General features: G+C 31.0%; 3 protein-coding genes across 3 annotated transcripts; all 3 read right to left on the bottom strand.

Annotated features, from left to right (window-relative positions):
- Positions 1-5,574: 5,574 nt before the first annotated feature.
- LOC111003153 (pierisin) lies at positions 5,575-10,980 on the bottom strand. The gene is made up of 2 exons (XM_045628374.1): positions 10,899-10,980; positions 5,575-8,906 (listed from the first exon to the last, which is right to left on the bottom strand). Exons 1-2 carry the CDS (start codon positions 10,903-10,905, stop codon positions 6,358-6,360), a joined length of 2,556 nt encoding a protein of 851 aa, XP_045484330.1. The 5' UTR covers positions 10,906-10,980; the 3' UTR covers positions 5,575-6,357.
- A 4,683-nt stretch (positions 10,981-15,663) lies between these two features.
- LOC111002385 (pierisin-like) lies at positions 15,664-20,352 on the bottom strand. Its single transcript, XM_022272542.2, has 2 exons — positions 20,266-20,352; positions 15,664-18,303 (listed from the first exon to the last, which is right to left on the bottom strand). Exons 1-2 carry the CDS (start codon positions 20,270-20,272, stop codon positions 15,764-15,766), a joined length of 2,547 nt encoding a protein of 848 aa, XP_022128234.2. The 5' UTR covers positions 20,273-20,352; the 3' UTR covers positions 15,664-15,763.
- Positions 20,353-21,819: 1,467 nt separating this feature from the next.
- On the bottom strand, positions 21,820-26,138 carry LOC111002386 (pierisin-like). Its single transcript, XM_022272543.2, has 2 exons — positions 26,078-26,138; positions 21,820-25,139 (listed from the first exon to the last, which is right to left on the bottom strand). Exons 1-2 carry the CDS (start codon positions 26,082-26,084, stop codon positions 22,588-22,590), a joined length of 2,559 nt encoding a protein of 852 aa, XP_022128235.2. The 5' UTR covers positions 26,085-26,138; the 3' UTR covers positions 21,820-22,587.
- Between the last annotated feature and the right edge of the window lie 42 nt (positions 26,139-26,180).

Here is a 26,180-nt window from a genome sequence, read left to right as displayed (position 1 = left end):
TTCAGCCAGGACCTTCCATTTTGGTCAAGATAACCGGTAAGTTTTTCTAAACGATGTCGTCGTAAACGGTTCTGACTGTAATGATTTTATTTCAATATTTTGTCACCATACAGATTTTATGTAACTACGTATCTTCAATATAATAAATTTGTATGATGACAAATGTATCAGTTCTTGAGTTGATCACAACTATGTAATCCCTTCTGGCGACAAGCGAAAGCTGGATCCGCCGTAACTTTTAAGCCAACTAACTTTTTCTACTTTAAAAGTGTTTTTTTTATTTACTAATTATTATTTGACCTAAATTAAACCAATGTCTCGTTTTGAGTCAAAGAATAAATGGTCACTTTAAGTATGACTGACAATATTTTAGAGACGCTAACAGAAATTACTATTTGTCATGGTAGGCATTCTAGTATTTTCTAACAATTATAGGTAATATATTATTTCTAGTCTAATATAATACATTGTATTTTCCGATTTAATTATTTTTGGAACGCTGGTAAACAGTGGAAACAGTAACTAACGGTGTCCACATTTCCGAATTGGTCATAACAATAGAAAACGCACAGCCGTGTCACTTATCAGATCAGTTCACATGTCGCACCCCGCACTTCCTAAAACCGCATATTATTGTTCTTTTAATGCAATACATATTCATAATATGCCAAAACATTTTAAATTTGGATTATACTGCTAAAAAATTAAATAAAAATCCAATGGCGCCGCCACTTTTATGAGGATTAGGATATTTTATTTTTGGTAATCAGTTGTTGTTAGTTTATTCGGATATAAGTTACATACGTAATAAAATTCATATTACAACTTTCGTTACATTATGTAACTTTTTATTTACCTTAGAATTTGTACAACTAGTGCGCCTAAAGAACACTACAATAATTGTGCACGTACACTTAAATTAGAATAATGAATCAATTTATTCTGAAAAAAAATGTTTTGTAGTAATCAATTTTTGTGATTCAATTAATTTTTTTATACTTCTCTTGTACTTACTCAAGTTCATACATATCTACTTTTTTGATGTCCTTTATAGGCCTTTTTTCATTTAGGAGACGAACAGATTTAATGATGCCGTTCAGGTAGCAGATATGTGCGTGTGTTTTATTATTTTTAAATTTCTAATCTATGGCATATTTTCTATATTCTCTTTGGGCAGAACCGATTTAAAAGTAGAACTATATTACATTCCATTTCCAAAATTCGCACTACATTATTCATAGGATTTTTTATACGATCCTGTTCTTAAACGTATTATAGCGACATCTACAATCAGTGCGATGAATCGCGCTAAGTTATACCCACCGATACGTATAAGTCTTCCATCTAAACCACTGGGGCAATGGTTAGACTGATCGAGGATTCTCCTTATAGCTCGTAGGAAGAGAAGCACTAAGTTCTAATGCAAAATATTCTTAACAATATGAGACATAAGTAGTAGGCATAAATAATAGAAATTATGTTTGCAGTATAAGGTAGTTTTCCAATTACAGAGTATAATGCGACTCAATGGCGCACGATGCCGAATTATGCTGAAGCTTAATTGGAACGTGAATTAGTTTTCAAATGCATCAGCAGAGTGCGCTAAGTTCAGTGTTGGATCTAAAAATGATTTCTAAATAAATTATACACTTTTTAATTGAATCATCTTGTCCAAATGATAGTGATGACGATGATTTATCAAGTGCGTTTAGTTTTAATAAATCCGAGTTTAAATAAATCAATAAGTTTAATATCAAGTGATTATATTTATTGGAAATATATATGTTAATGAAACAGATGAGTTATTTGAGCCATTATAATTATATTTTTAGCATTTTGAAATAACTTTGATTATGTTCAAAATCTACGACGAAACGAAAGCCTTACAAATTTTTCAACAATAAATAATATTACTAACGATAATTTCGATCAATGCCAACTTAAAGAATTAAACACAAATGATTTTTCTGTCACTGAGTTGGTATTGATTGCGAGTATCACGCGAGAGCATTATGAGAGTGCTCGATTGTTGTAAGCTCGCCAAAACAGCTAGTGCTGAGCTGTAAAGGCCCTTAAGGCCAACAGCGAGATTCCTTTCTAAAAAAAAAATGCAGTGTGTGAAAATTATTATTTTAATTATGTTTTTCGATGCCTCATTTAATTGTAACTAACGATATAACAATTATAAAAATACAGATTTCAAATAACATATATATATACTTTTATCACATCATCAATCTGTTGATCTGTCGCTTTGGAGGTACAATGGTCGTATTGCAATAACTTTCAAAACACTCCTATACTATTTAAGTCTTTTCAGGAGAATTCATAGGAATAATAATCCTTATAATTTTAAAATTTTACACTACTTGTCATTTCCAAAAAATTACTTTTTTACGTTTTCTTTTTAATGTACTCCTAATTATGAATAGATAGATATGCCGACTATAAAACATTGTAACAAAGGCAAGTGTATGTTAGAATATAAAAAAAAACATATGACCATCGGTGCAGATGGGTAAGGTTTAAGTGGTTACAGGAAGAGAAAACTTCACGCAAGTTTAAATGTACCATAAATAAAACATGTTCACATTTAACTAATAAGATATATTAGGCAATACAAATAAATTTTAACAAATGAATCAATAAGTTTAATATCAAGTGATTATATTTATTGGAAATATATATGTTAATGAAACAGATGAGTTATTTGAGCCATTATAATTATATTTTTAGCATTTTGAAATAACTTTGATTATGTTCAAAATCTACGACGAAACGAAAGCTTTACAAATTTTTCAACAATAAATAATATTACTAACGATAATTTCGATCAATGCCAACTTAAAGAATAAAACACAAATGATTTTTCTGTCACTGAGTTGGTATTGATTGCGAGTATCACGCGAGAGCATTATGAGAGTGCTCGATTGTTGTAAGCTCGCCAAAACAGCTCGTGCTGAGCTGTAAAGGCCCTTTCTAAAAAAAAATGCAGTGTGTGAAAATTATTATTTTAATTATGTTTTTCGATGCCTCATTTAATTGTAACTAACGATATAACAATTATAAAAATACAGATTTCAAATAACATATATATATACTTTTATCACATCATCAATCTGTTGATCTGTCGCTTTGGAGGTACAATGGTCGTATTGCAATAACCATCAAAATATACTATTTAAGTCTTTTCAGGAGAATTCATAGGAATAATAATCCTTATAATTTTAAAATTTTACACTACTTGTCATTTCCAAAAAATTACTTTTTTACGTTTTCTTTTTAATGTACTCCTAATTATGAATAGATAGATATGCCGACTATAAAACATTGTAACAAAGGCAAGTGTATGTTAGAATATAAAAAAAAACATATGACCATCGGTGCAGATGGGTAAGGTTTAAGTGGTTACAGGAAGAGAAAACTTCACGCAAGTTTAAATGTACCATAAATAAAACATGTTCACATTTAACTAATAAGATATATTAGGCAATACAAATAAATTTTAACAAATGAATAATTAAAAAAAATCTATATTTTGAAAATTGCCAAAAAAGTTGTTCATGATGCAAAAGGGGTTTGAACCTACGACGTCAAAGATAATTATATTATACGCTACAAAGAGAATTATATTATACGCTTTTCCTCCGCACTTTATTACCCTTAATATCTAGATAAAATATTGTGTCTGAAAAATAATGTGGCTTTTAACGTTTCAGGTGTATATAACTAAACTATACCATTGTGTTAGAAGTTGAAAGATCTTTTCCGACGCAGGTCGTCCAATATAACAGCCATAAAAATATTATGATATGGTATGTATAAATAATAATGTATCCACATATTGGGTTCGGGCATTGAGCAATAGCCAGCCAGTTTATTAACGTCATTACAAACAAATGCTTAATATCTTTCAGGCCATGTTACTTGAATTGAATTGTAGTGGAAGAGGACAAGAGCCAATAAAACGACTACGGCTTTAGGACTAATTGGAATCGCTTCGCCGTGAACAATAGAGCGATCGCTAAACAGCCTTAGGAATCTTAAAATCTGCCTCAGAAGTATGAATATAAAGGTTATTGATGAAAATATAGTATATTTTCATGATAGCGATAGTGTTTCTGTTATCCGAGACAAAAAACAAAACGGTGGCTTGAGATAAAGTTTTTGACTTCCCGTATAGGTAGCGCTGAAAACAATGTCAAAGGTTATAAGAAACAGGAACAGGCAGGCTGGAATTAGGCAATGTTATATTTTAACATATGCAATGCTTTAATGAGTGTCATTTATATTTTATATGTATATTTTGACATTTAAATCGATCAATATCTCTTTTCCCTTTATTTGCGAAAATTAGCTGCAAGTAATACAATTTTTCTTGAACGAAGTGATTTTTTGTTTGAAATGTTGTAATTTATAATAGTTTGATAACGAAAAATATGATGTGTATGATACAAATAATTTGAGAATTGACTTATTGATATTAATTGGACTATATGATTTATTCTGTATAATTAATAAAATTCCTATTAATTTGCACGCCATTATGTGTTACAGAATATGCGAACTTTCGATGGTACCACCATATTATTTATGTACCATATTCTCGCAATAAATAATAATTATTATAAATTCTAAGTTAATTACAAGCGAATAATGACGGCATAGCTTAAATTTTCATGAGACATTTCAATTAATATCGGATATAATTAATAACTAGCCATGTAATTACAGAATTCATTACAAAGTAGTTCAGAATAATTTATGAAAATCGGTTAATGCCCGAAGAACCTTGCTTAAACAATAAACACATATACTCACCTATATACAAAACAATAACGGCCACCGTAAACCTCTTACAATTTTTTTTTAAATTAGTCAAAACTAAGTTTCTTCCAGTTGATACCAGATACTGTTTAATATTATAATATTTTTCTCTCTATATAAACCTGCATTTTTTAAACTGCCTCTTCACAAGTAGTTTGGTGGCACTTAGTTTGGTGGCTTTAATAGGTTTATAATTGAAAATATATAAAACTTATTTGACGTCTAACGCATTTTCGCATTAGCTCCAATTATAATTCTTACTCATATACTTGTAATTACAACAGGAGTAAAAAGGATATACAAAATAAAATTAAGCGATGTACAAGTACAGACTACTTAAATGGGCATCATAATGAGATAGACTATATGTATTCGTCCATATCTTTAAAGAGCAGTTCCAATATGGTTTCGCTATAAGGACCGCTATCAGGACGCCAATATTGGAAAACATTGATATATACTAAGTATTACATTACTGTAAGCATATTTATTTATATTTATCATGTCAGCTAAATATGACCATTTTTAAAAACAGCGCCTAGGGTAGGCTTTAGACATTTATAAAATTAATTACCTACCGAGGAAAATAAAAACGCACAGATTGCTTTACTTCATACTTTATTGGAATAAATTTCAATTACAAAATAATTTTATTTATATTCTAAATTATAGATAAGTAAATAATAAAATAGTAATAATAATTTAAAGTAAATATTTTTTTTAACTTTTAATTTATATTTATTTATTTTTTAATTTTCATAATTTTATTTATGTTTTATAATTAAATGCATAAATCTGGATTTGCGTTGCTGTTTAAGACAGCGCTGTTATGAGCAAGCCTTAACCGCATTTCTCAAATATTAATGATACTTATATTAAAAAAATAACATTATAACTATTACCAATAAATCATAATAGGTAGTTTTATTGCATACAAGACTATACGAAGCACAATTAAAATATAATTACTATATAAAAAATGTTTAATAATAATAATACCTTTTTTTATATTTTTTAATCAGACGAAGAAATGTATGTGTGATATTTTCAAAGTTTTAATTACTTAACATCAGGTTTGTCTAGACTACAAACATTTCTAATACGCATCAATCTCCGACGTTTAAACAATTTTTTTTTTGCGATTTTTAACTATTTGTCAAGGTCGATTGTAAATATTGTTAACTAAACTCCTTGATTCAAAACATGATTTTATGACATTTTGCTTTCGTTTTGAAATAACTCGATTAACACGATGAACACGAAGCTCAATGCTGTCACAACGTATGAGGAACTGTATCGGTACTAAAATAGCAAAAAACAATTTCTAGTTTCGTATTGCAATTGGAATTTAAGGAGATGCTTATGCAATATTTTATTTAAACGTGTACATAAACATTCATGATTATATACTTATTTAATTAAAAGATTGTTTGCTTTTTCTATGTTCTATTGAAATAACTAAGCGTTCTTATTACTAACAACATTATAATATTATGTTATCTTGTTAGAACCACGTTATAGACTATATATCTATTTGTTTAATGGAATAAAATGAAATAATTGATTATCGGAGTAGGTTGATGTATCAGTTACAAGCGAATTATTGTCAGAATAACCCACTGCATGAGAAGGCTCGTGATAACTTCTTATCATATAGCACCCATGCTGAATACTATATTCTATAGTCCAATAATATCTTGCGTCCCTACTATCAGGTCCGTCTATATTATCCACCTTCACAAAAAAGTTTTTATTTTGATATATCCATCCTATATTTAAGGTGTCTGCAGAATGTATATTGTACGCTTTATAGTTTGAATCGTAATTGATTTCCCATTCGCTAGTAGCAAGATTGAGGTTATCTATAATAATTAAGTTGTATTTATGATCAAAATCAATTACTTTTTTGTAATTAAGTTTAGTTGCGATTCTAAACTTCCCATTTGGTAAAGCCACTTCCCCTACTCTTTTAAGATACCAATTGTTTCCACTTTCTACACTACTTGATACTAATAGCTCTCTACCTCCATAGGGGCTATCATTATTAGTTATAGCTATTTCCTTTTCATAGTCATTTTGATTTTTGATCTTGTATGATCCGTTATTTAATTTATCAAGGCGCCAATATTGGCTCATATTCTCGTTTTCTGTGTATGCTCTAAGAACCATTTCCTTGGATGCAACATTGCTATCCCAGGTTAACAGAAGATCTGAATTTACACCGCTCTTTATTTTATAAGCTTTTTGATTTCCATCAAAGACAAATGACCACTTTTGGTTATTATTCCCGAAATAATTATGACCATGGACCAAAGCACCCTCTTGATTAGTATAATCAATCAGTGTATTTGGGAAGTTATGATTGAATATATGATAATCGCCGTCTGGAATGTATTGATAAAAGATGGGTTTGATTTTCCAGTACGAATAGAAATTACTATCATCGTTAGAATCATGTACTATCAGATTTAATCCACCATATGGACTATCTTCTTTACTTAACATCATAATCAAACTTAAATTCTCCAGATTCCTAAATCTATAAGACTCATCAGCGGTCCGTTCAATGCGCCAATACTGATCCTTATTACCGCTTTCTGTAAATCCTCGAAGAACCATTTCGTTTGAAGAAGCATTCCAGCTCAAAAACAGATTTGTTTTTCGACCACTCCTTATCTTATAAGCTTGCTTGCCGCTATCGTAAGTAAAGTTCCACTTTTGATTGTCGTTATCCATAAAGGTATGACCATGAACCAAGGAATCTTCTTGATTACTAAAGTCAACAACTTTATCTAACAAATCACGATTGAACATATAATAATCGCCATTTGCGACCGGCTGATAAGACATAGGTTTAATTTTCCATACCTGAGACTTGCTTTCTTCACCAGCTTCAGTTTGCACAGTAATTTCTTTTCCACCATAGTTACTTGTTTTATTCTCAACAGTTATAATCATCGGTGAATTTTCAAGATTCCTAAATCTGAAATATTCATTTTTCTGTTCGATTTGCCAGTATTGGTTTTTGCTACCACTCTCTGTATATCCCCGAAGAATTTTTTCCCTAGAAGTATCATTACTATTCCAACTCAACAGTAGACTGGGATTTTGTTTACTCTTTATTTTGTAACCCTTTTTATTTTCATCATAACTCAGTACCCATATTTGATTTTCCCCGCCATTATATATATGACTGTGAATAATTCCACCTGATACATTTTGAGTTAAATCTAAAAAGAAATTATTATCGTTGATACTTTCGATAGTAAATTCACCATCTGGAAATGGTTTAGGGTTATCAATCTCATCACCAAATGTATCCTCTTCTACGCCACCGGCACCGCCAAACATTAAGTCATCATTGAAGCTTGCCGATCTTTTAGAGCGACCATCAGAATCCTTATGATTACCATCAGGGTGGTTTTCTCTCCATATAACATTAGGAGTTCGCGAAGAAGAAGCAATGGGTTCTAATTCGCCGGGATCCAAAAAATTTGGATTTATCCAAATTCTTTGAATTCGTCCGTCTTGGAGTTCTCTTGCTGATCTTATATATATATTTTGAATTCCTCCAGGAAATGCAACCTCCATTTGATTAGGCCAAGGTGATTCATGTAATAAAGACTCATTGACATCGACTCCTCCAGGAGCATAAATTTCGTATTGATATACTATACCGCGGTTGGCACTTCTAGGTGTCCAAACATACTTTTTTTTGTTTCTTTGTGTTTTTGTAGTTGAAACAAAGAAGGAAGGGTGGTTATTTTTTGCAAAACCATACAAGTCTGTCTCTTCCCAATCCGGGTACTCTCTTGTCACAATTGGAACGAATCCATCTAAAAATATCTCATTCGGTGGTCTTCTATCCCATCTAAGCAATCTTTGCCTCCTATCCAGTCGTACAACATTATCGGTATCCGTTACTTCAACAGGTCTCCATCGAGGTTCGCTACTATCTAATATTGACAGTGGCCAACTCCTTGCCAGTAAGATACTTACAAGCTCTAAGTCCAAAGATCTAATCCATTCTAAAACTGCCGCCTGAAGACCATTAGTGATGAAGTCAGGTGGTCCTCGATCTGTAATTTAATTTCTGTTAATAACACATAACTTATAGGTAACATGCCATAATAACGAAAAGAGGAGAATAAAGTTAAAGATTTTGAGATCAAACACAATGATGGTATTCTGGATCTAAGCAGGATCTAAACAATACATTTTAAAGAAACACGAAATTGATCCTGAAATAGGTAACTGCTTCGAGCGTCTAATCACTTTTTATATAATATGTACTAGCTGCCCCCGCGAACTTTATTTCTCCTTCGTTTCACAAAATTATAATTTATACTTTAGCCTTTAACACGTGGTAATCTTGATATTGAATTGTAGCTTATATGTATGACACGTTTGTCGGTTTACCATAGCAGTGCCATCTATTGATTACTCACTTAATCCAGTCGAAAAGTATCGATCTGTTAGAATCTTTTGGAGTTAACAGATAATATGTGTATATTATATATGTATATATAGGTCTTAAAGTGTTAGGCCTGATAATGTGTGTATGTTTGAAATAAATGAATAAATAAAATAAATTAATAATTCTGACTGTCAACTAATTATAGACAAATAAATATTTGCAATAAAATTGCGAATATAATTAAAGATGTAAGCTATCCTATCTCTTAAGCTGGACCAGACTCCTCACGGTGTGCCAATTTAATTTAAAATCGGTTAAGTAGTTAAGGAGTCCATCGCGGACAAACATCGTGACAGGACATTTATGTATATTAAGATAAGATATATAGTATATGCTTTGTTTAAGTAATTAAAATAAATGCCTGTGATATTATGACTTTTTTTGTGTCAAGGTGCACAAGTATTATTGAGAATATATGTATATAGTAAAACTAAAAAAACTACAATTTTGAACTTGATATTATATTTTAAAGGTAAAAAGCGATAATGTTTACACTATAATGGAACAGCACACACAATTTAACTTTAAATATTGTCTGAATCGTAGGTGCGAAAATGACTTTAACTGCACCTGACCAAATATTAACTTATGTCGATATATTAATGCGTAAGTAAGGGAAATGTAGTGCAAAACTTAAAGTGTTATTATTGTTTAAAACTCAACGTAAATGTTACCCATCCTTGGACATTTAAATTTAATTTGTAATATTCTAAATACATAAGTAGGTAATCACTAAATCACCTATAAATACGAACATCACCTATAAGTGGAATACAAAATAATTACAAAAGCGCCAATTTATTCAAAAAAAATAGGAAATGATTTCATATATTGTCGGAAAGAAGACCACACAGATTTTGCCACCACATCACATAAAAGTTACAAATAATTATTTTGATTTCAAAAAATAATTTTATAAGAGAACATAAACTAGAAATATGTAGTAAGTTTGTCGACCAGGGCGTTGTAAAAAAGAAAAGACACACTCAATATAGAAGCTCTAATAGATAGGTAATCATAAAAAAGTATGCCAGTAACTAATCGACGAATTGTAATAGCCATCTGTCGATAAAAGCTATCTATCGGATAAGTTATACGTCAGATTGGTGTACGTGGATAGACCTTTGTATGAAAATGACAGTTCAACTGTGACAATATCCTATCTTAAGATTTTAACTTACACCAGTGTTTAAATTAATCAAAAAGCTATTTGATATGTTTTAAACATAGCCATGTATATTTTAATATTATTTGTACGGTTTTATTTATTTTATTTGGTTTAAATTGATTATCAAATATGAGTGTAAAGAGCGAAGAGACTGCATCTATCCATCGCTAGAAATTATTGTCTTCGTAGGGTTTGGGATGGGATTTATTTGGATGCAGGTAGGAGATCGATCGACTTTTACGGTTTGATTGAAAACAATCTGAGACTGTGGATTAATTATTGGGTTTGGGCGTTAAAAGTCAAAACAGTTAATTAAAATCCAAGAATTGGTGGGGTTGATAACAACTACATTACTTAAGAGTTTCTTAAAATTGTACTGTGTGTTTGTTCATTTCGTTAGTTTAAATAAATAATAAAAATACTCACTAGCCATTGCAGCACTAAAATGAAGTAACTTAAACACTGAAGAGGAGCACAACTGATCGATTTGCAAACCATGAAATTTAATGAATAATTAGGTGTAGCCACACGCTTTTATTCGCCGCTTTTATAATTAAATAACTCTGCAGTTTCAGCATAGTCTGATATGCTGAAACTGCAGAGTTACTCTGTAAATTCAACATTCAATACTGATTTAATAATTGGGTATAATTGGTAATTTAGTTACAAAAACGAAAATGTATGTTTTTTTGTATGAGGAGACAAACGGGCAGAAGACTCACTTGATGTTAAGTGATAAGTGCACATGAAAACTCACATTGTCATGAGGATTCACAAGTGCATTGCCAGCCATTAAAAAATTAAAACTATTAAAATATTACAAAAGAAGTTAATATACACGTAAACGAATAGTAGCCAAACATATTTTATTCACTCAAAATCAAATATTGGTATAGTGGCATCACAGAATATTATATTTCTATTTCCCCTCATCATTATTTTGCGATAGAATATTATTCTTTCAAAGACAAAAACACCGACCGATATTACGATAACAACGTTAGGTATATAAAAATTAAATCTGCAAAGGACGATCAAGTAGGTATGTATATCTGTAAATCTCTATAAATATTTACGTATAATATAACAGAAGTGTTATATTGGTATACCTACAGCCTATTTACAACACTGGTTAATTGTCCAAAGAAATACCCATTTAAATAGTTCATAACCACAAAACAAATAATACAGGATACTATCAGGTTCAAGACAATTCCACTGTAGTTTATTGATTAAGTGCTATCTCATTAGTCTTGTAAGGGGTCAAAAAAAGTCAAAAAAAAAGTCAGAAAAAGAAGAAAACTCTAAAAATCACAAAGCATTCTATTTATTTGTTGTTATGCTAAAATTAAAAATCTTGTAATAAAATAATACATTTAAATTGCTACTAATTGTTCCTCACACTAGATAACACCGATTTTTGCCGATATCGATAATGCAAATATTTAAAAAGAATACAGAAGGCGTGATCCTGATACAGGGACAGAGAGAAAAGTAACGTCAAATATTACAAAGTGAGAATAAGAATCTGTTTTTCTAAATAAATAAATAAAAATAAAATACGTTTTTTTGGAACATAGGATCATGATGGTATCACTTATTCCACGTCATTAAATTCGAGCCCGTTGACATCTCTACTCATCGGCAAAGAAGACAGGGTATTGGCCGATAGAAAAAGCCGGCGTAAAAAACTCTCGGTACTCTTTTTAAAAAGAAGCAAATCATCAAACAATTCTACAATATTAAAACAAATATAGCAAATTAATTAATAAATAAATCTACAGAAGAAGGTTGTCTGTACAGAAACATACGGGTCAGTTTTAAATATAAATTACGGAAAATCCTATCACGCGATAATTATAATGATGTTTACACGAATCTTAGTAATAACAATTAAATTTGTTATATTCTTGGTTTGGCTTTTTTCCTTTTAGATAGTATGCAAATGATCAATATTATTCAATTGTAAACAGCAAGAATTTTCTATATTCGACATCATCTGCAAAACGAACATAAATATTTTTTTCTTTATAGAACAGGGCGCAAATGGGCAGGAGGCTCACCTGATGTTAAGTGATACCGCCGCCCATGGACACACAATGCCAGAGGGCTCGCGAGTGTATCGCCGGCCTTTTAAGAATTAGTACGCTCTTTTCTTGAAGGACCCTAAGTGTAGTTAGTATCCGTTTCATTTTTATATTATACATATACCCGGTGCCGGAAGCCTATGTGCGGCCTGGAGTACATTCTAACAAATGGGCCCTTCTTAAGTTTAAGGTATTAAATCAAACAAGTAAATATTTTTGGATTTAATATCACCATTACCGTTTTGATTTTTTTCTTTAGTTACATTATCTCTTCATTTCTGGCGGTATTTTTTCTAAGTAGTTTATACAGTATTTTTTGCTTAGTTTCATATTTACTTATTTGACAGTTGGGTCAAATGTAAATAACCGTAAAGTGAACTTTAATAAGTTGCCACTACGGCTACAAAACAAACCTTTTTGTGATCTGCTTTTTCTAATCGTCCTCAATTGGTTGTTATTAAATATAATTTTCGGGTTTTACTTATTTATATCAAAATTTATTTGTACAAAAAACATCGTTTCTCTAAAATTTTCGATCAAATTGTAATTCCATTTAGAGTTTGCTTTAAACATTCCAGTTAACGACGATAAGTAAATACTTTTTTATTAAAAAAATATATTTTAGACATAAACGTATATTGTAGAAATACAATATAAATTCAACTGTTATTAATTACGGAGATTTGAATTTTTATACGTACAAGAATAAGTGTGTAAGAAGTAATTATTGCTACTCTTGCCGTACGTGACTAACTGAAAGTTTTTAGAACTAGCAAGCTAGAAACATTACTGATGAAAACTTTTTTGAATTTCAATTTTAGAACTCTTTTGTAACCTAATGTAGTATATTACATTAATTTGTCATTTGTTTTTGTGAATTCGCGGCAAATCTAAAACTCTTGTCATACGTGAAAATGTCCTTTATTTATTATGATTTATTCTCCATACTTTAACCGACGACCAGAAACACCTTCGCATGGACTGGTGTCGCCAAATGTTAGATAACTTCAACGGTGCTGAGTCAAATGCTGTATTTGACATTGTCACAGGTGATGAAAGCTATATTGCTACCAACCCGAAACCAAAAGACAATCAGCTCAGTGGGTGTTTCCTTTCGAGGATTGGCCACCTAAGATAAAGAAAGGGGAAGAATAAAAAGATTATTGCCTCATTCTTTAGTCGGAACATGTCAACGGAACGGTCATTTCGTGACAGTTGTGCTAGAAGATGGAAGGACAGTTACTGCAGTGCCTTCGAAGCAGGATCCTCCTTCACCACGATAATGCGACACCGCACTCCACAAAACGAACTGTTGAATATTAAACTATTGCAGGTGTCGAGATGATATTGGCAACTTTCTACATTAAGCTGTTTTTCAGTTTATAAACATTTTCAGTGTTACCAGTTATGACAATTTTTGAAGATGACTAAGTAAAATGTAAGATAAAATTAAATGTAAACACAATGGCTTGTCTATGTCTATGGCTGACGAAATTTTTGCGGATACGTTTACGATATTAATATGAAATATTTGACTTTTTAGCTTAATAAAAAACCTGATTTCTTACGTATTGTATTAAAATAAAACTAGTTTATTAATCGAATAACGACCTATACTTTTTTGTCAATTGTGAAAACAAAATGATAACAAGGATTGGTCTCAATGAGATTTTAGTCATGTCTTGTTATTATCTCTAACTATGTATGTCAGGCACATTTGTTAAGTTTTTCAAACCTGAACAAAAGTCGTCCGGTATAACAGATTCACACTTATAGATTAAGAACATAGGCTAATATTTATAATAATAAATTACACTATTTTATAGGTTTAATTACTTTTCGGAAATTCATGTATACTTACAGAGTGAAAGTACATTATTATTATTATTAAAGCTTTATTAATCCATACAACAATTGGTTAGTTTACATTCCTTAATATTAGTTTTTTTTAAGTTAATATAAGTTTTAAAAAAATTGAAGTTTGATTTATTTTTTATTTTTAGTGGCATTTTTTTTGTTTGTCCCTTTTTAGGGTAAAAGCCTCCTTTATATTTTTCAATTTCTCTTTGTCTTGTCTTTTTACCAAGAACTTTATATAAACACAACGAGAGATCACTAAAATAGAAGAACTGAAAGTACATAAAAACTTTAAATAATTTCTAAACATTGATTTTAGTAGAAGATGATGTCGCTAGTTATAATCGGTTAAAATTTTAACTTTTCATTAATTGTTATAATATGAACAATACTACGCTTGGGTCATAAAAGTAAAAGTAATTTTTCTTTTTAATACCAAATTAAGTGATTTGATGCGAATATCAACTTAAAAACTGTTATAACCAAGTAAAATTAATAACATAATTTTAGCAAATAAATTTTAAATCAGCGCCACCTTGTGGAATTTAATGACTACGTCAGGTAAGTCACCGTTTCCACTGCAAAGCTCGTTTGATGGAAATGATTATTATTATAATTATCTGAGAACATCAACATTACTAGTCCTGAAATAATTGAGTAGTATTTATTGAAACAGTTTTAGTTACAATTTGTTTAAAATTAATTTAAAATCTTAGGGCTTGCTAGTACTGCAACTGATGAATAGAGCTATGATATAAATAGGGAATCATTTTCTACATTTACAACTACATTGATAAAACATAAGCATAAGTAAACATGGTACAGTTCATTCAATAAAAGGTATTATGAATACAATAAAACACAAAACTCATTATAGACTAATAACTACAATATTTACAGAGTTATACGATTATGTAGGTAATCGGTAATATAAGTGGTTCTTAAGAAAATTAAGAAGATTATCCCAGACTTAGGTAAAGGCTGCCCTTAGGTAAGTACAAGGCAGTATTATAATATTTATTCCAATGTAACATTTGTAACAACACAACACACACGAAAGATTAACTTAAGACGTATATATAACACGTATATATAAAATAGCACACATTATGTAGATTAGATATACACCGCTAAATTTATTATCGCACCGATCCAGTTTATTATGTCTACCCACATTTTTGTTGCTGTTTTGTTTTGTAATTTTATATACGTACCTACATCTGTGCGCTCTAATAATTATTAATCTTAGTTTATATTGTTTCTCAGTAAGTGAATTATGTATGCAATTCTTACGAGAAATAAAGTTATTCTGAACCTAACCTAATGTTAACTTTAATATTAAAAATCTTAAATTGGTATGAAATGGAACAATTGATTATCAGAGTATGTCGATGTATCAGTTATGACTGCATTAGTGTCGGAATAACCCACTGCATAAGAAGGCTCGTGTAAACTTCTTATTAAATAGCAGCCACTTTGCATGCTATATTCTATTGTCCAAAAATATCTCCAATCTCCATGATCAGGGCCATCTAAGTTACCCAACTTAACAAAAAAGTTTTTATTTTGATAAATCCATCCTAAGTTATTGATATCTGCAGAATATATATTATATGCTTTTCTACTTGAATCGTATTTAAGTTCCCATTCGCTAGTAACAAGATTTACATTATCCATAACGATCAAATTATATTCTCGATTATAATCAATTACCTTTTTATAATTCGATTTTGTTCCAATTCTAAACTTACCATTAGGCAAAGTTACCTCCCCAATTCTTTTCAAATACCACGTGTTTCCACTTTCCTCAGAACTAGACACAAGAAGTTCCATGCCTCCATAGGGACTATCGTTCTTCGTTAAAGCTATTAGCTTCTCAAAGTTATTTAGATTCTTGAGTCTGTATGATCCGTTATCGGTCCGTTCGAGTCGCCAATATTGGTTTGTACTCCCACTCTCTGTATATGCTCGAAGAACCACTTCTTGGGGCTCAGCATTGCTATTCCAAGTTAAAAAAAGATCTGAACTTTTACCGCTCTTTATTTTATAGGCCTGTTTATTATCATCAAACACAAATGACCACTTTTGGTTATTATTCCCGAAATAATTATGACCATGAACCAAAGCACCCTCTTGATTAGTAAAATCAATCAGTGTATTTGGGAAGTTATGATTGAATATATGATAATTGCCGTCTGGAATGTATTGATAAAAGATGGGTTTGATTTTCCAGTATGAAAATAAATTACTTTCATCGTTAGAATCGTGTACTACTAGATTTAATCCACCATATGGACTGTCTTCTTTGCTTAGCATCAAAATCAAACTTAAATTCTCCAGATTCCTAAATCTATAAGACTCATCAGCGGTACGTTCAATGCGCCAATACTGGTCCTTATTACCGCTTTCTGTATATGCTCGAAGAACCATTTCTTTTGAGGAAGCATTCCAGCTCAAGAAAAGATTTGATTTTCGACCACTCCTTATTTTATAAGCTTGCTGGTCGCTATCGTAAGTGAAACTCCACTTTTCATTGTCATTGTCCAAAAACCTGTGACCATGAACCAAGGAATCGTCTTGATTACTGAAATCAACAACTTTATCTAACAGATCGCGATTGAATATATAATAATCGCCATTTGCGATCGGCTGATAAGACATAGGTTTAATTTTCCATTCCTGAGAGTTTTTTTCATCACCAGCTTCAGTTTGCACAGTAAGCACTTTTCCACCATAATCACTTGATTCATTCCGAGCTGTTATAATCATGTTTAAATTTTGAAGATTTTTAAATCTGTAGTATTCATCGATCTGTTCAATTCGCCAGTATTGATCTTTATTACCACTATCTGTGTACCCTCGCAGAACAATTTCTTTAGATGTATCACTACTGTTCCAGCTCAAGAATAGACTAGAATTTTGTTTACTCTTTATTTTATAAGCCTTTTTATCTTCATCATAAGCAAATACCCATATTTGATTTTCCCCACCATTATATATGTGATTGTGAACAATTGCACCTGAAACATTATCAGTCAAATCCAAAAAGAAGTTACTGTCTTTGATACTTTCAATAGTAAATTCACCACTTGGAAAAGGTTTTGAGTTAATCTCATCACCGTAAGTATCTTCTTCTACATCACCTGCACCACCATACATTAAGTCATCATCTGAGCTTGCTGATCTCTTAGAACGGCCATCAGAATCTTTGTGGCCACCATCAGGGTGGTTCATTCTCCAGATAACGTTCGGTGTTCTTGAAGACGATGCAATGGGCTCCAATTCGTTGGGATCTAAAAAATTTGGGTTTATCCAAATCCTTTGTATACGACCGTCGTGGAGTTCTCTAGCTGATCTTATATATATATTTTGTATTCCTCCTGGAAACGCAACCTCCATTTGATTAGGCCATGGTGATTCCTGTAATAAAGACTCATTGACATCTACTCCTCCAGGGGCATAAATTTCGTATTGATAAACTATTCCGCGGTTAGCAGTTCTCGGTGTCCAGACATACTTTTTTTTGTTTCTTTGTGTTTTTGTTGTTGACACAAAGATGGAAGGGTGATTATTTTTCGCAAAACCATACAAATCGGTCTCCTCCCAATCAGGATTCTCTCTAGTTACAATTGGAACAAAACCTTCTAAAAATATCTCATTTGGCGGTCTTCTGTCCCATCTAAGCAATCTTTGCCTCCTATCTATCCTAACAACATTGTCAGTATCTGTCACTTCAATGGGTCTCCATCGAGGTTCGCTAATATCTAATATTGACATTGGCCAGCTCCTTGACAGTAACAAGCTTATCAGTTCCAAGTCCAAAGATCCAATCCATTCTAGCACTGCTGCCTGAATACCATTAGTGATTGGGTTAGGTGGTCCTCGATCTGTAACAGATGTAGTTTTTGTTATAAAAATTTTGTTTGTTTAAAATCATTTCTGAAACATTAGCAGAAATTATTCTTTTATTTCAAGTAAATTTACATCGAGCTTAATTAAACTAAACTAAAAGATAAAAATGACATCTTTTACCATCTTTTAGGAAAACGCTCTGTTTTATTTTTTACATTCACTAACTTTAATATCATTCACATGTAGGTTAAAAATTATAAAAGCTAAGGCTGATATAAGTCAGGAGAATCGGCATTACTGACGCAGATATATTATAGAGCAATCATAGTTAATCAATTGCCAAATGTTATGATTAGAATATTGTTAGAATTACGAGTATGTAAAAAAGAATTACGAGTATGTAATCTGAAATTAGTCCTCAAATATGTGCGTCGTATCTTTTTATGCTATTCTGAGAAATATTATTTTTTATTGATATCCGCGGTCGCTTGTTTAAGTTCGGCGATAGTTTACTCCCAAGGCCGATTAACTCTGACTCTTATAAAACAATAACATAATTACAAACTAACCGATTTAGATAGAATTGTTTATGTTGTGTATAATAATAGCAATTTTAACTTATACAAAATCATTATAGAACTTTTTTAGAGAATATTTTTTCCGTATATAGATTTAAGAGACAAAATATGGATTAATGTTTTGTTTATTAATAATTGATTTACACCATTAAATACTTTTGACATGATTATTATAAAATTGGGTGTATTTTTTATTGATGGAAATTTAAGAAAAGATTGCTTAATAACTTTAATATTACAATCTTAAAACAACCCATTCATCAATAATTAACTTATTTTTGTCATCTGTGTTGTATTTATATAGCAATGCATCACGTATAAGATATTTAATATGACAAGTACACCAACGGTCTCGATAACTGATAAGCTTATTATTTTTTTTTAAACATGTATATACTATATTTCTTTTATATACAATATAAATAATGTATTACATTTATTTTATTGATTGATTAAAATCAAACTATTAGCCGTATAAATATACTTACTCTTCCATTTAAAATACCAATGAATAATTCATTATTTATGACTGCTATTATTATTTTAAATAGTAATCCTTATTAAGTTGCTATATTTAAAAAAATAACCATGCTAAATATATGTATTTAGCAACATATGCAACAATTATGATTGTTGCTTTATTTCACATTGACATAAATTCATTGATTAGAAATGAAATACCGAATGAAAGACAATCCCATAAAAATTGTTTAAAAATAAATCATTTTTTTAGGTTTAAACTTTAAAGTAACATTACTTAACTTAATAAAGATGGTAGGAACAAAAAATTTGACGTTACAAGGAGGTTCCAATAATAAAACATAAACCATTATACATCGTGCTGTGTACACACATTTAAATAGTAGATAAGTAGTTTAAAACCATTACCAATCAATAAGTTTATGAACTATTTACATAATAATTCTTAATCAAAAATCGAAATGATTTAATTAAACTTTAAATTTACAGTTACTGCCAGTTCTCAAATCAAAGGTTTTATTATTATGAAGAATTATACATTTAAACCAACAAATAGGCATGGTGAAACATACTGTATGCATTGAGAAGATTATGGTTAGATTGAATCACGACTACGTTTTAACAAAGTAAACAAGTATGTTTATGTTATCATGTAACCTGCCGTAGATATTAAAGCAAAAAATTACTAATAAATAATAGTACGAACGAGAACAAACGATTTCTGGAATTATTTGAAGAGCACATTGCTTATGTGTTTATGTAAATATAAGGTTTGCAAGAGTTTATTGGCGTGACTACAAATTTCTTTAGTTTTCAAAGCCAGACAATACAGTCAGACAGTTACAAGTCAGATAATACAGATCAGAACAGTTCTTGTAATTGTATTGTAAGTTATCATTTCACTTAAGCGTGTTAAAAATGATATCTATATCCACTCACCAGCCATTGCAATAAATTGTATAACACTTTACAAAGCACAGTAAACGTATCAAGTGAATGCTCCGGCAGCCACGTAATCGAATGACTGTATTCGGATGCTCGCCTTTATTCATTTATTTTTAGCCAGGTAACTTTTTAACAAGTAAATTAGCTGCGGTAATTTGTAAAAAAGGAGTTAATATTATTATGAAAGTCTATTGAGCCATTTGCATGCAAATTAAAAAATAATAAATATGTATATGAAAAAAAATATCGTTGGGTTTTAATGCTATCTAAATGTAAATTTTATATTTCCAACACTAGAAATACACAATAAAAGCCAGATCTTGAATCAAGCCAGCATCAGTTTGATTTGCTGATATTTTCATAAAACTGTTATTAACAATTGTCATGTCGCTGCTCTTCGCTGGAAAGAAACTTGTACTTGCTTGAGAGCAGTAGAGTAGATGAAATATGTTATTTATTTATTTACTAACACATCGTCGCATGTACAGAAATATAATACAGTTGACATAATTGAATTAAAAAAGTACAACTGGCGGCCGATCTCTTCAAGTCAACCACTATTGTTGTTTATGCATGATTGAAGATATGATTTTATTGTTTCCTAATTAATCCATATTGAAAAAGTATGCTATGGTAGTTTTTTTTAATAGAACAGGGGGAAAACGGGCTGGAGGCTCACCTGATTTTAAGTGATACCACCGCCCATGGACACTCTCAGTGCCAGAGGGCTCGCGAGTGCGTTGCCGGCCTTTTAAGAATTGGTACGCTCTTTTCTTGAAGGACCCTAAGTCAAATTGGTTAGGAAATACTTCAGTGGGCTGCTGGTACCACAAAGTGGTGGTGCGCGGCAAAAGCTGCCTTGAAAAACGCGCAGTTGTGGAACGCCGGCCGCCGTCGAGGTGGTACGGGTAGAATTTCGTATTCTGCCTCGACATCCGATGATGAAACTCAGCTGCAGGTATTAATGAGAACAACTTCTCTGACCTCTCTTCATGATAAATGCGGTAGAAGATGCAAAGTGACCCAACATCTCTACGCAACGCCAAAGGATCAAGCCGCTCGTAGAATATTTATTGCATATTTCACGATTTATTAATAAAATACTTACTGTAGTCAAATTTATCTCCGTTGCACAAAACTACGTTGAGACGAGGGTTTTGGGAATGTATGCGAATTCTTGTTAATTATTGACTTATTACATTCTATTGCTGTCTTATTCATTTATTTTTTAATGCTTTTTTGGTTCTTAAGTCGAAGGACGAAAAATATAAGCTAACAAATCCAATCAAGCCCGATGGACTGCGTGATGTAAGCGCTCACGTCGTTAATCAGCTGTTTTCGCAAACCTGTTTTTCGTGCCATGATTTATTCGCCATGTCGACTTACTTTTATATATTGTTACACTATTTGAAATTTCTGAGTGCTGATATTTTAAGAAGACAAGGAAATTTGTGTTTTTAATGTTTAATAAATAATGTTAAACTTAAGTATAATGATAAATGTAAAAAACATATACGTTAGTAAGAATCTTTATTCTTAAAACGGCCAGTAGTTAATAAGCACTAGTAACTTCCATATTTAACACAAAATAGCAGCTTCATTGTATAAACAACCCAATCAATCAATCAAGTCTTAATCAAGTCTTAATTATAATGCTAATACAAATAAGAGTCATTTGTATTGTTAAGTTTAGTGGGGGACAGTATACTATACATAAGGATAACTACAAAAAACTACAAAACCAAACTTATTCATGGGTACTCAATTATTACTCGCTTTGCCCGTGACTTCCATATTATAACTTAGCAACGTATCATCTCACTGAATATATTTTCTAATACATAGCTATACTTCTACTTGCTCGCGATATAAATCTATATTATGTCTTGTATGCACATGCACAAAGAATGAGCCTACTACTATTTCGATTTTTATTAAAACCCAGAGAAAATAATAATAATATAGTTTATTGACACAAATTAAAGCTACAGATTAATTTTATTTGTATAAAATCTTACAGCAGTTGTGTTTGACTGAACTGTGTTTAAACCAAGTCTGTGAATGCTTCTGCTGGTCAATTTAGAGATTAATGCATACATAACTATAATTGGTAAATAATAATGTTTTTACATTATAAAATATTTTAAATATAATGATATTGAAAAATCCCAGGAAGTTATTCGTTAGTAATAAGTAGCTACATTTTTAATTTTATTATTTAATATTTATGAACGTATTTAATATTTTACGAAATAATTACGATAGATTATTTTTATCTCTTCATATGAAATAATTTTGTTGCGTTATTTTCTGTTATTATAACGCAATAAAATGAAACAATTGATTATCGGAGTAAGTCGATGTATCAGTTACGACTGGATTATTATCAGAAAAACCCACTGCATGAGAAGGATCGTGTAGACTTCTAATCATATAGCAACCATGATGAATGCTATATTCGATCATCCATAAAAATCTCCAATCGCCACGATCAGGTCCATCTATGTTACCCAGCTTAACAAAAAAGTTTTTATTTTGATAAATCCATCCAAAGTTATTGATATATGCAGAATATATATTGTATGCGTTTTTACTTGAATTGTATCGAAGTATCCATTCGCTACTTACAAGATTTAAATTATCAGTGATAATCAAATTATTATCTCCATTATAATCAATTACTTTTCTATAATTATTTTTCGTTGTAATTCTAAACATCCCATTTGGTACAGTAATACCCCCTATTTTTTTCAAATACCAAGTGTTACCGCTTTCCTTATTACCAGATACTATAAGTTCTTTGCCTCCATAGGGACTAGCATTATTAGTCAACGCTATTAGCTTATCAAATTGGATTAGATTAATAAGTCTATAACAGCCGTTATTAGCCTTTTCAAGACGCCAATATTGGTTCGTACTTCCGCTCTCTGTATATGCTCGAAGAACCACTTCTTGAGGCACAGCATTGCTATTCCAGCTTAACAGAAGATCTGAACGAGCACCGTTTTTTATTTTATAAGCTTGTTTATTTTCATCATATACGAAAGCCCATTTTTGATTATTGTTCCCGAAGTAATTGTGACCATGTATCAAAGAATCCTCTTGATTGGTGAAGTCAACAACTATATTTGGAAAGTTTTCATTGAATACATGATAATCGCCATCTGGAATATACTGATGAAAGATGGGTTTAATTTTCCAATTTGGACACAAATTATCATAATTTTCGGAATCATTATGAACTATTAAATTTAATCCACCATATGAACTCGTTTCATTACTTAACATTAAAATTAAACTTGAATTCTCCAGATTTCTAAGTCTATAACACTCATCATCGATTCGTTGGATACGCCAATATTGATTCTTGCTCCCGCTTTCTGTATATCCTCTGAGGAGCATTTCTTTTGAGGTAGCATTACTATTCCAGCTCAACAAAAGATTAGATCTTCGACCACTCCATATTTTATAAGCTTGCTTACTACTATCGTAGTTAAAGCTCCATTTTTGATTATCATTGTCCAAAAATATATTACCATGAATCAAAAAATCTCCTTGATTACTATAGTCAACCACTTTATCTGAAAGGCTGCAATTAAATATATTATAAGCCCCATCTGCGATTGTTTGAAACGAGACAGGATTAATTTTCCATTGCTGAAAGTTCTTTGCATTCAAAATTTCAGTGCACACAATGATTCCTTTGCCACCAAATGCACTATATTTATTTTGAGCAGTTATGATCATATTTAAACTTTCCAGATTCGTAAACCTATTATAGCCTTCGGTTTGTTCAATTCGCCAGTATTGGTTGTCGCTACCGCTATTTGAATATCCTCGGAGACACGTTTCTTTAGACTCAGCATTACTATTCCAACTCAAATATAGATGAAGAATTTGTTTACTCCTTATTTTGTAAGCCTTTTTGTTTTCATCATAGTGAAGTACCCAGACTTGGTTATCCCCACCGTTATATACGTGGTTATGGATGATTCCACCTTCTGATTTCTGAGCCAAATCTAAAAAGAAGTTATTATCTTTTACGCTTTCAAACATGAATTCACCATCTGGAAATGGTTTGGGGTTATAATTCTCATCACCAAACGTATCTTCTTGCAGATCACCTGCTCCACCGTACATCATGTCATCTTCAAAGCCTGCTGATCTTTTGGAACGTGCATCAGAGTCTTTATGACCACCATCAGGGTGGTTCATACTCCATATCACATTAGGTGTTCTTGAAGAAGAAGCAATAGGTTCCAAATCGTTTGGATCCAAAAAGTTTGGGTTTATCCAAATCCTTTGTATACGACCGTCGTGGAGTTCTCTTGCTGATCTTATGTATATGTTTTGTATTCCTCCAGGAAATGCAACCTCCATTTGATTTGGCCATGGCGATTCATGCAATAAAGATTCGTTAACATCGACTCCACCGGGAGCATAAATTTCGTATTGATAAACTATTCCGCGGTTAGCAGTTCTCGGTGTCCAGACATACTTTTTTTTGTTTCTTTGTGTTTTTGTCGTTGATACAAAGATGGAAGGGTGATTATTTTTTGCAAAACCGTACAAGTCCGTCTCTTCCCAATCAGGATTCTCTCTTGTCACAATTGGAACAAACCCATCTAAAAATATCTCATTTGGCGGTCTCCTATCCCATCTAAGCAATCTCTGTCTTCTATCCATCCTTACAACATTGTCAGTATCTGTTACTTGAGTGGGTCTCCATCGAGGTTCGCTATTATCTAATATAGACATTGGCCAGCTCCTTGACAGTAATAAGCTTATAAGTTCTAAGTCCAGAGATCTAATCCATTCTATCACTGCTGCCTGAATACCATTCGTGATTAGATTAGGTGGTCCTCGGTCTGAAAAAAAATCACGTTTTATTTGTAACGATTAAAATGATTTTTTCTGTTAAAATTTAAAAGAAACTTCATTTTTTTAACCTTATTTTGCTTAATCTAAAAACTATTTATACTATAACTATTTATACTGAAAACATTAATTAATCTCTTATTTAAAACTAAATAAATTTCTTTTAAACAAAAAAAAATACCTCCAAAATGCCTAGTGCATTTTTGTACCTAAAGTACAAAATAATATTTTTATTTGTGTTAATTAGTTTTTATTGAAATGGTGTCTAAATGTCACATATAGCCATCTTTGAAACCTTCGTAAAATTGAATCTTTTTCAATTCGAACGAAAGAATCATACTGAGATTAACGCGCTTAACTAAACAACGAAACAAAAACCTCTTTATTTATACGTACATTTTACTCTTTATTTTATAAATTTAATAATGATATATATATATTATGATACCTTTTAACTAAATATGTTTATTTGTAATCATAACAATCATAACAAAAAAATTACAGTTAAAAATTAAAAAGTTGAAAGCATATATACTTTTGACTTATATTATCAACTTTACGGTTTGTAACTACGAGTAATAACTTAAAGACTGGTAGGAATTTAGCACCCAACAATAAATAAGTTTTTATTCTTACTAGGGTTGAACAAGAGCACTTTCAAATCAAAACTTCCTTACAATAAAAACATAGGTTAAACCGAAACCTCTTATATAGCTCTTACATCAATATATAGCTCCTTACATATAAGATAAAGAATATAAAGATTCTTTAACTTATTAAAGTTCTTAACTTAGAATTTAATTAAACCTACTTAATTTGTTTATGTCGAGTAAACGGTTAAATTGCTAGGCAAATGCTCAAAGTACTTGTTGTTCTTATAAATTGAATTATAATTTCGTGTATAATGTGTGTAACAATAAATACTTACCGGCCATTGCAAAATGTTTTGACTTTATTCAAACACAGAAGGCGGACTACGAAAAACACGCAGACGAATGAATAAATTACTGAATATTTATGCTTTTATTTGT

The sequence above is a fragment of the Pieris rapae genome, chromosome 5 (genome assembly GCF_905147795.1).
Source record: "Pieris rapae chromosome 5, ilPieRapa1.1, whole genome shotgun sequence".
Taxonomy (NCBI): domain Eukaryota; kingdom Metazoa; phylum Arthropoda; class Insecta; order Lepidoptera; family Pieridae; genus Pieris; species Pieris rapae.
This window is presented reverse-complemented; position numbering and strand designations above follow the sequence as displayed.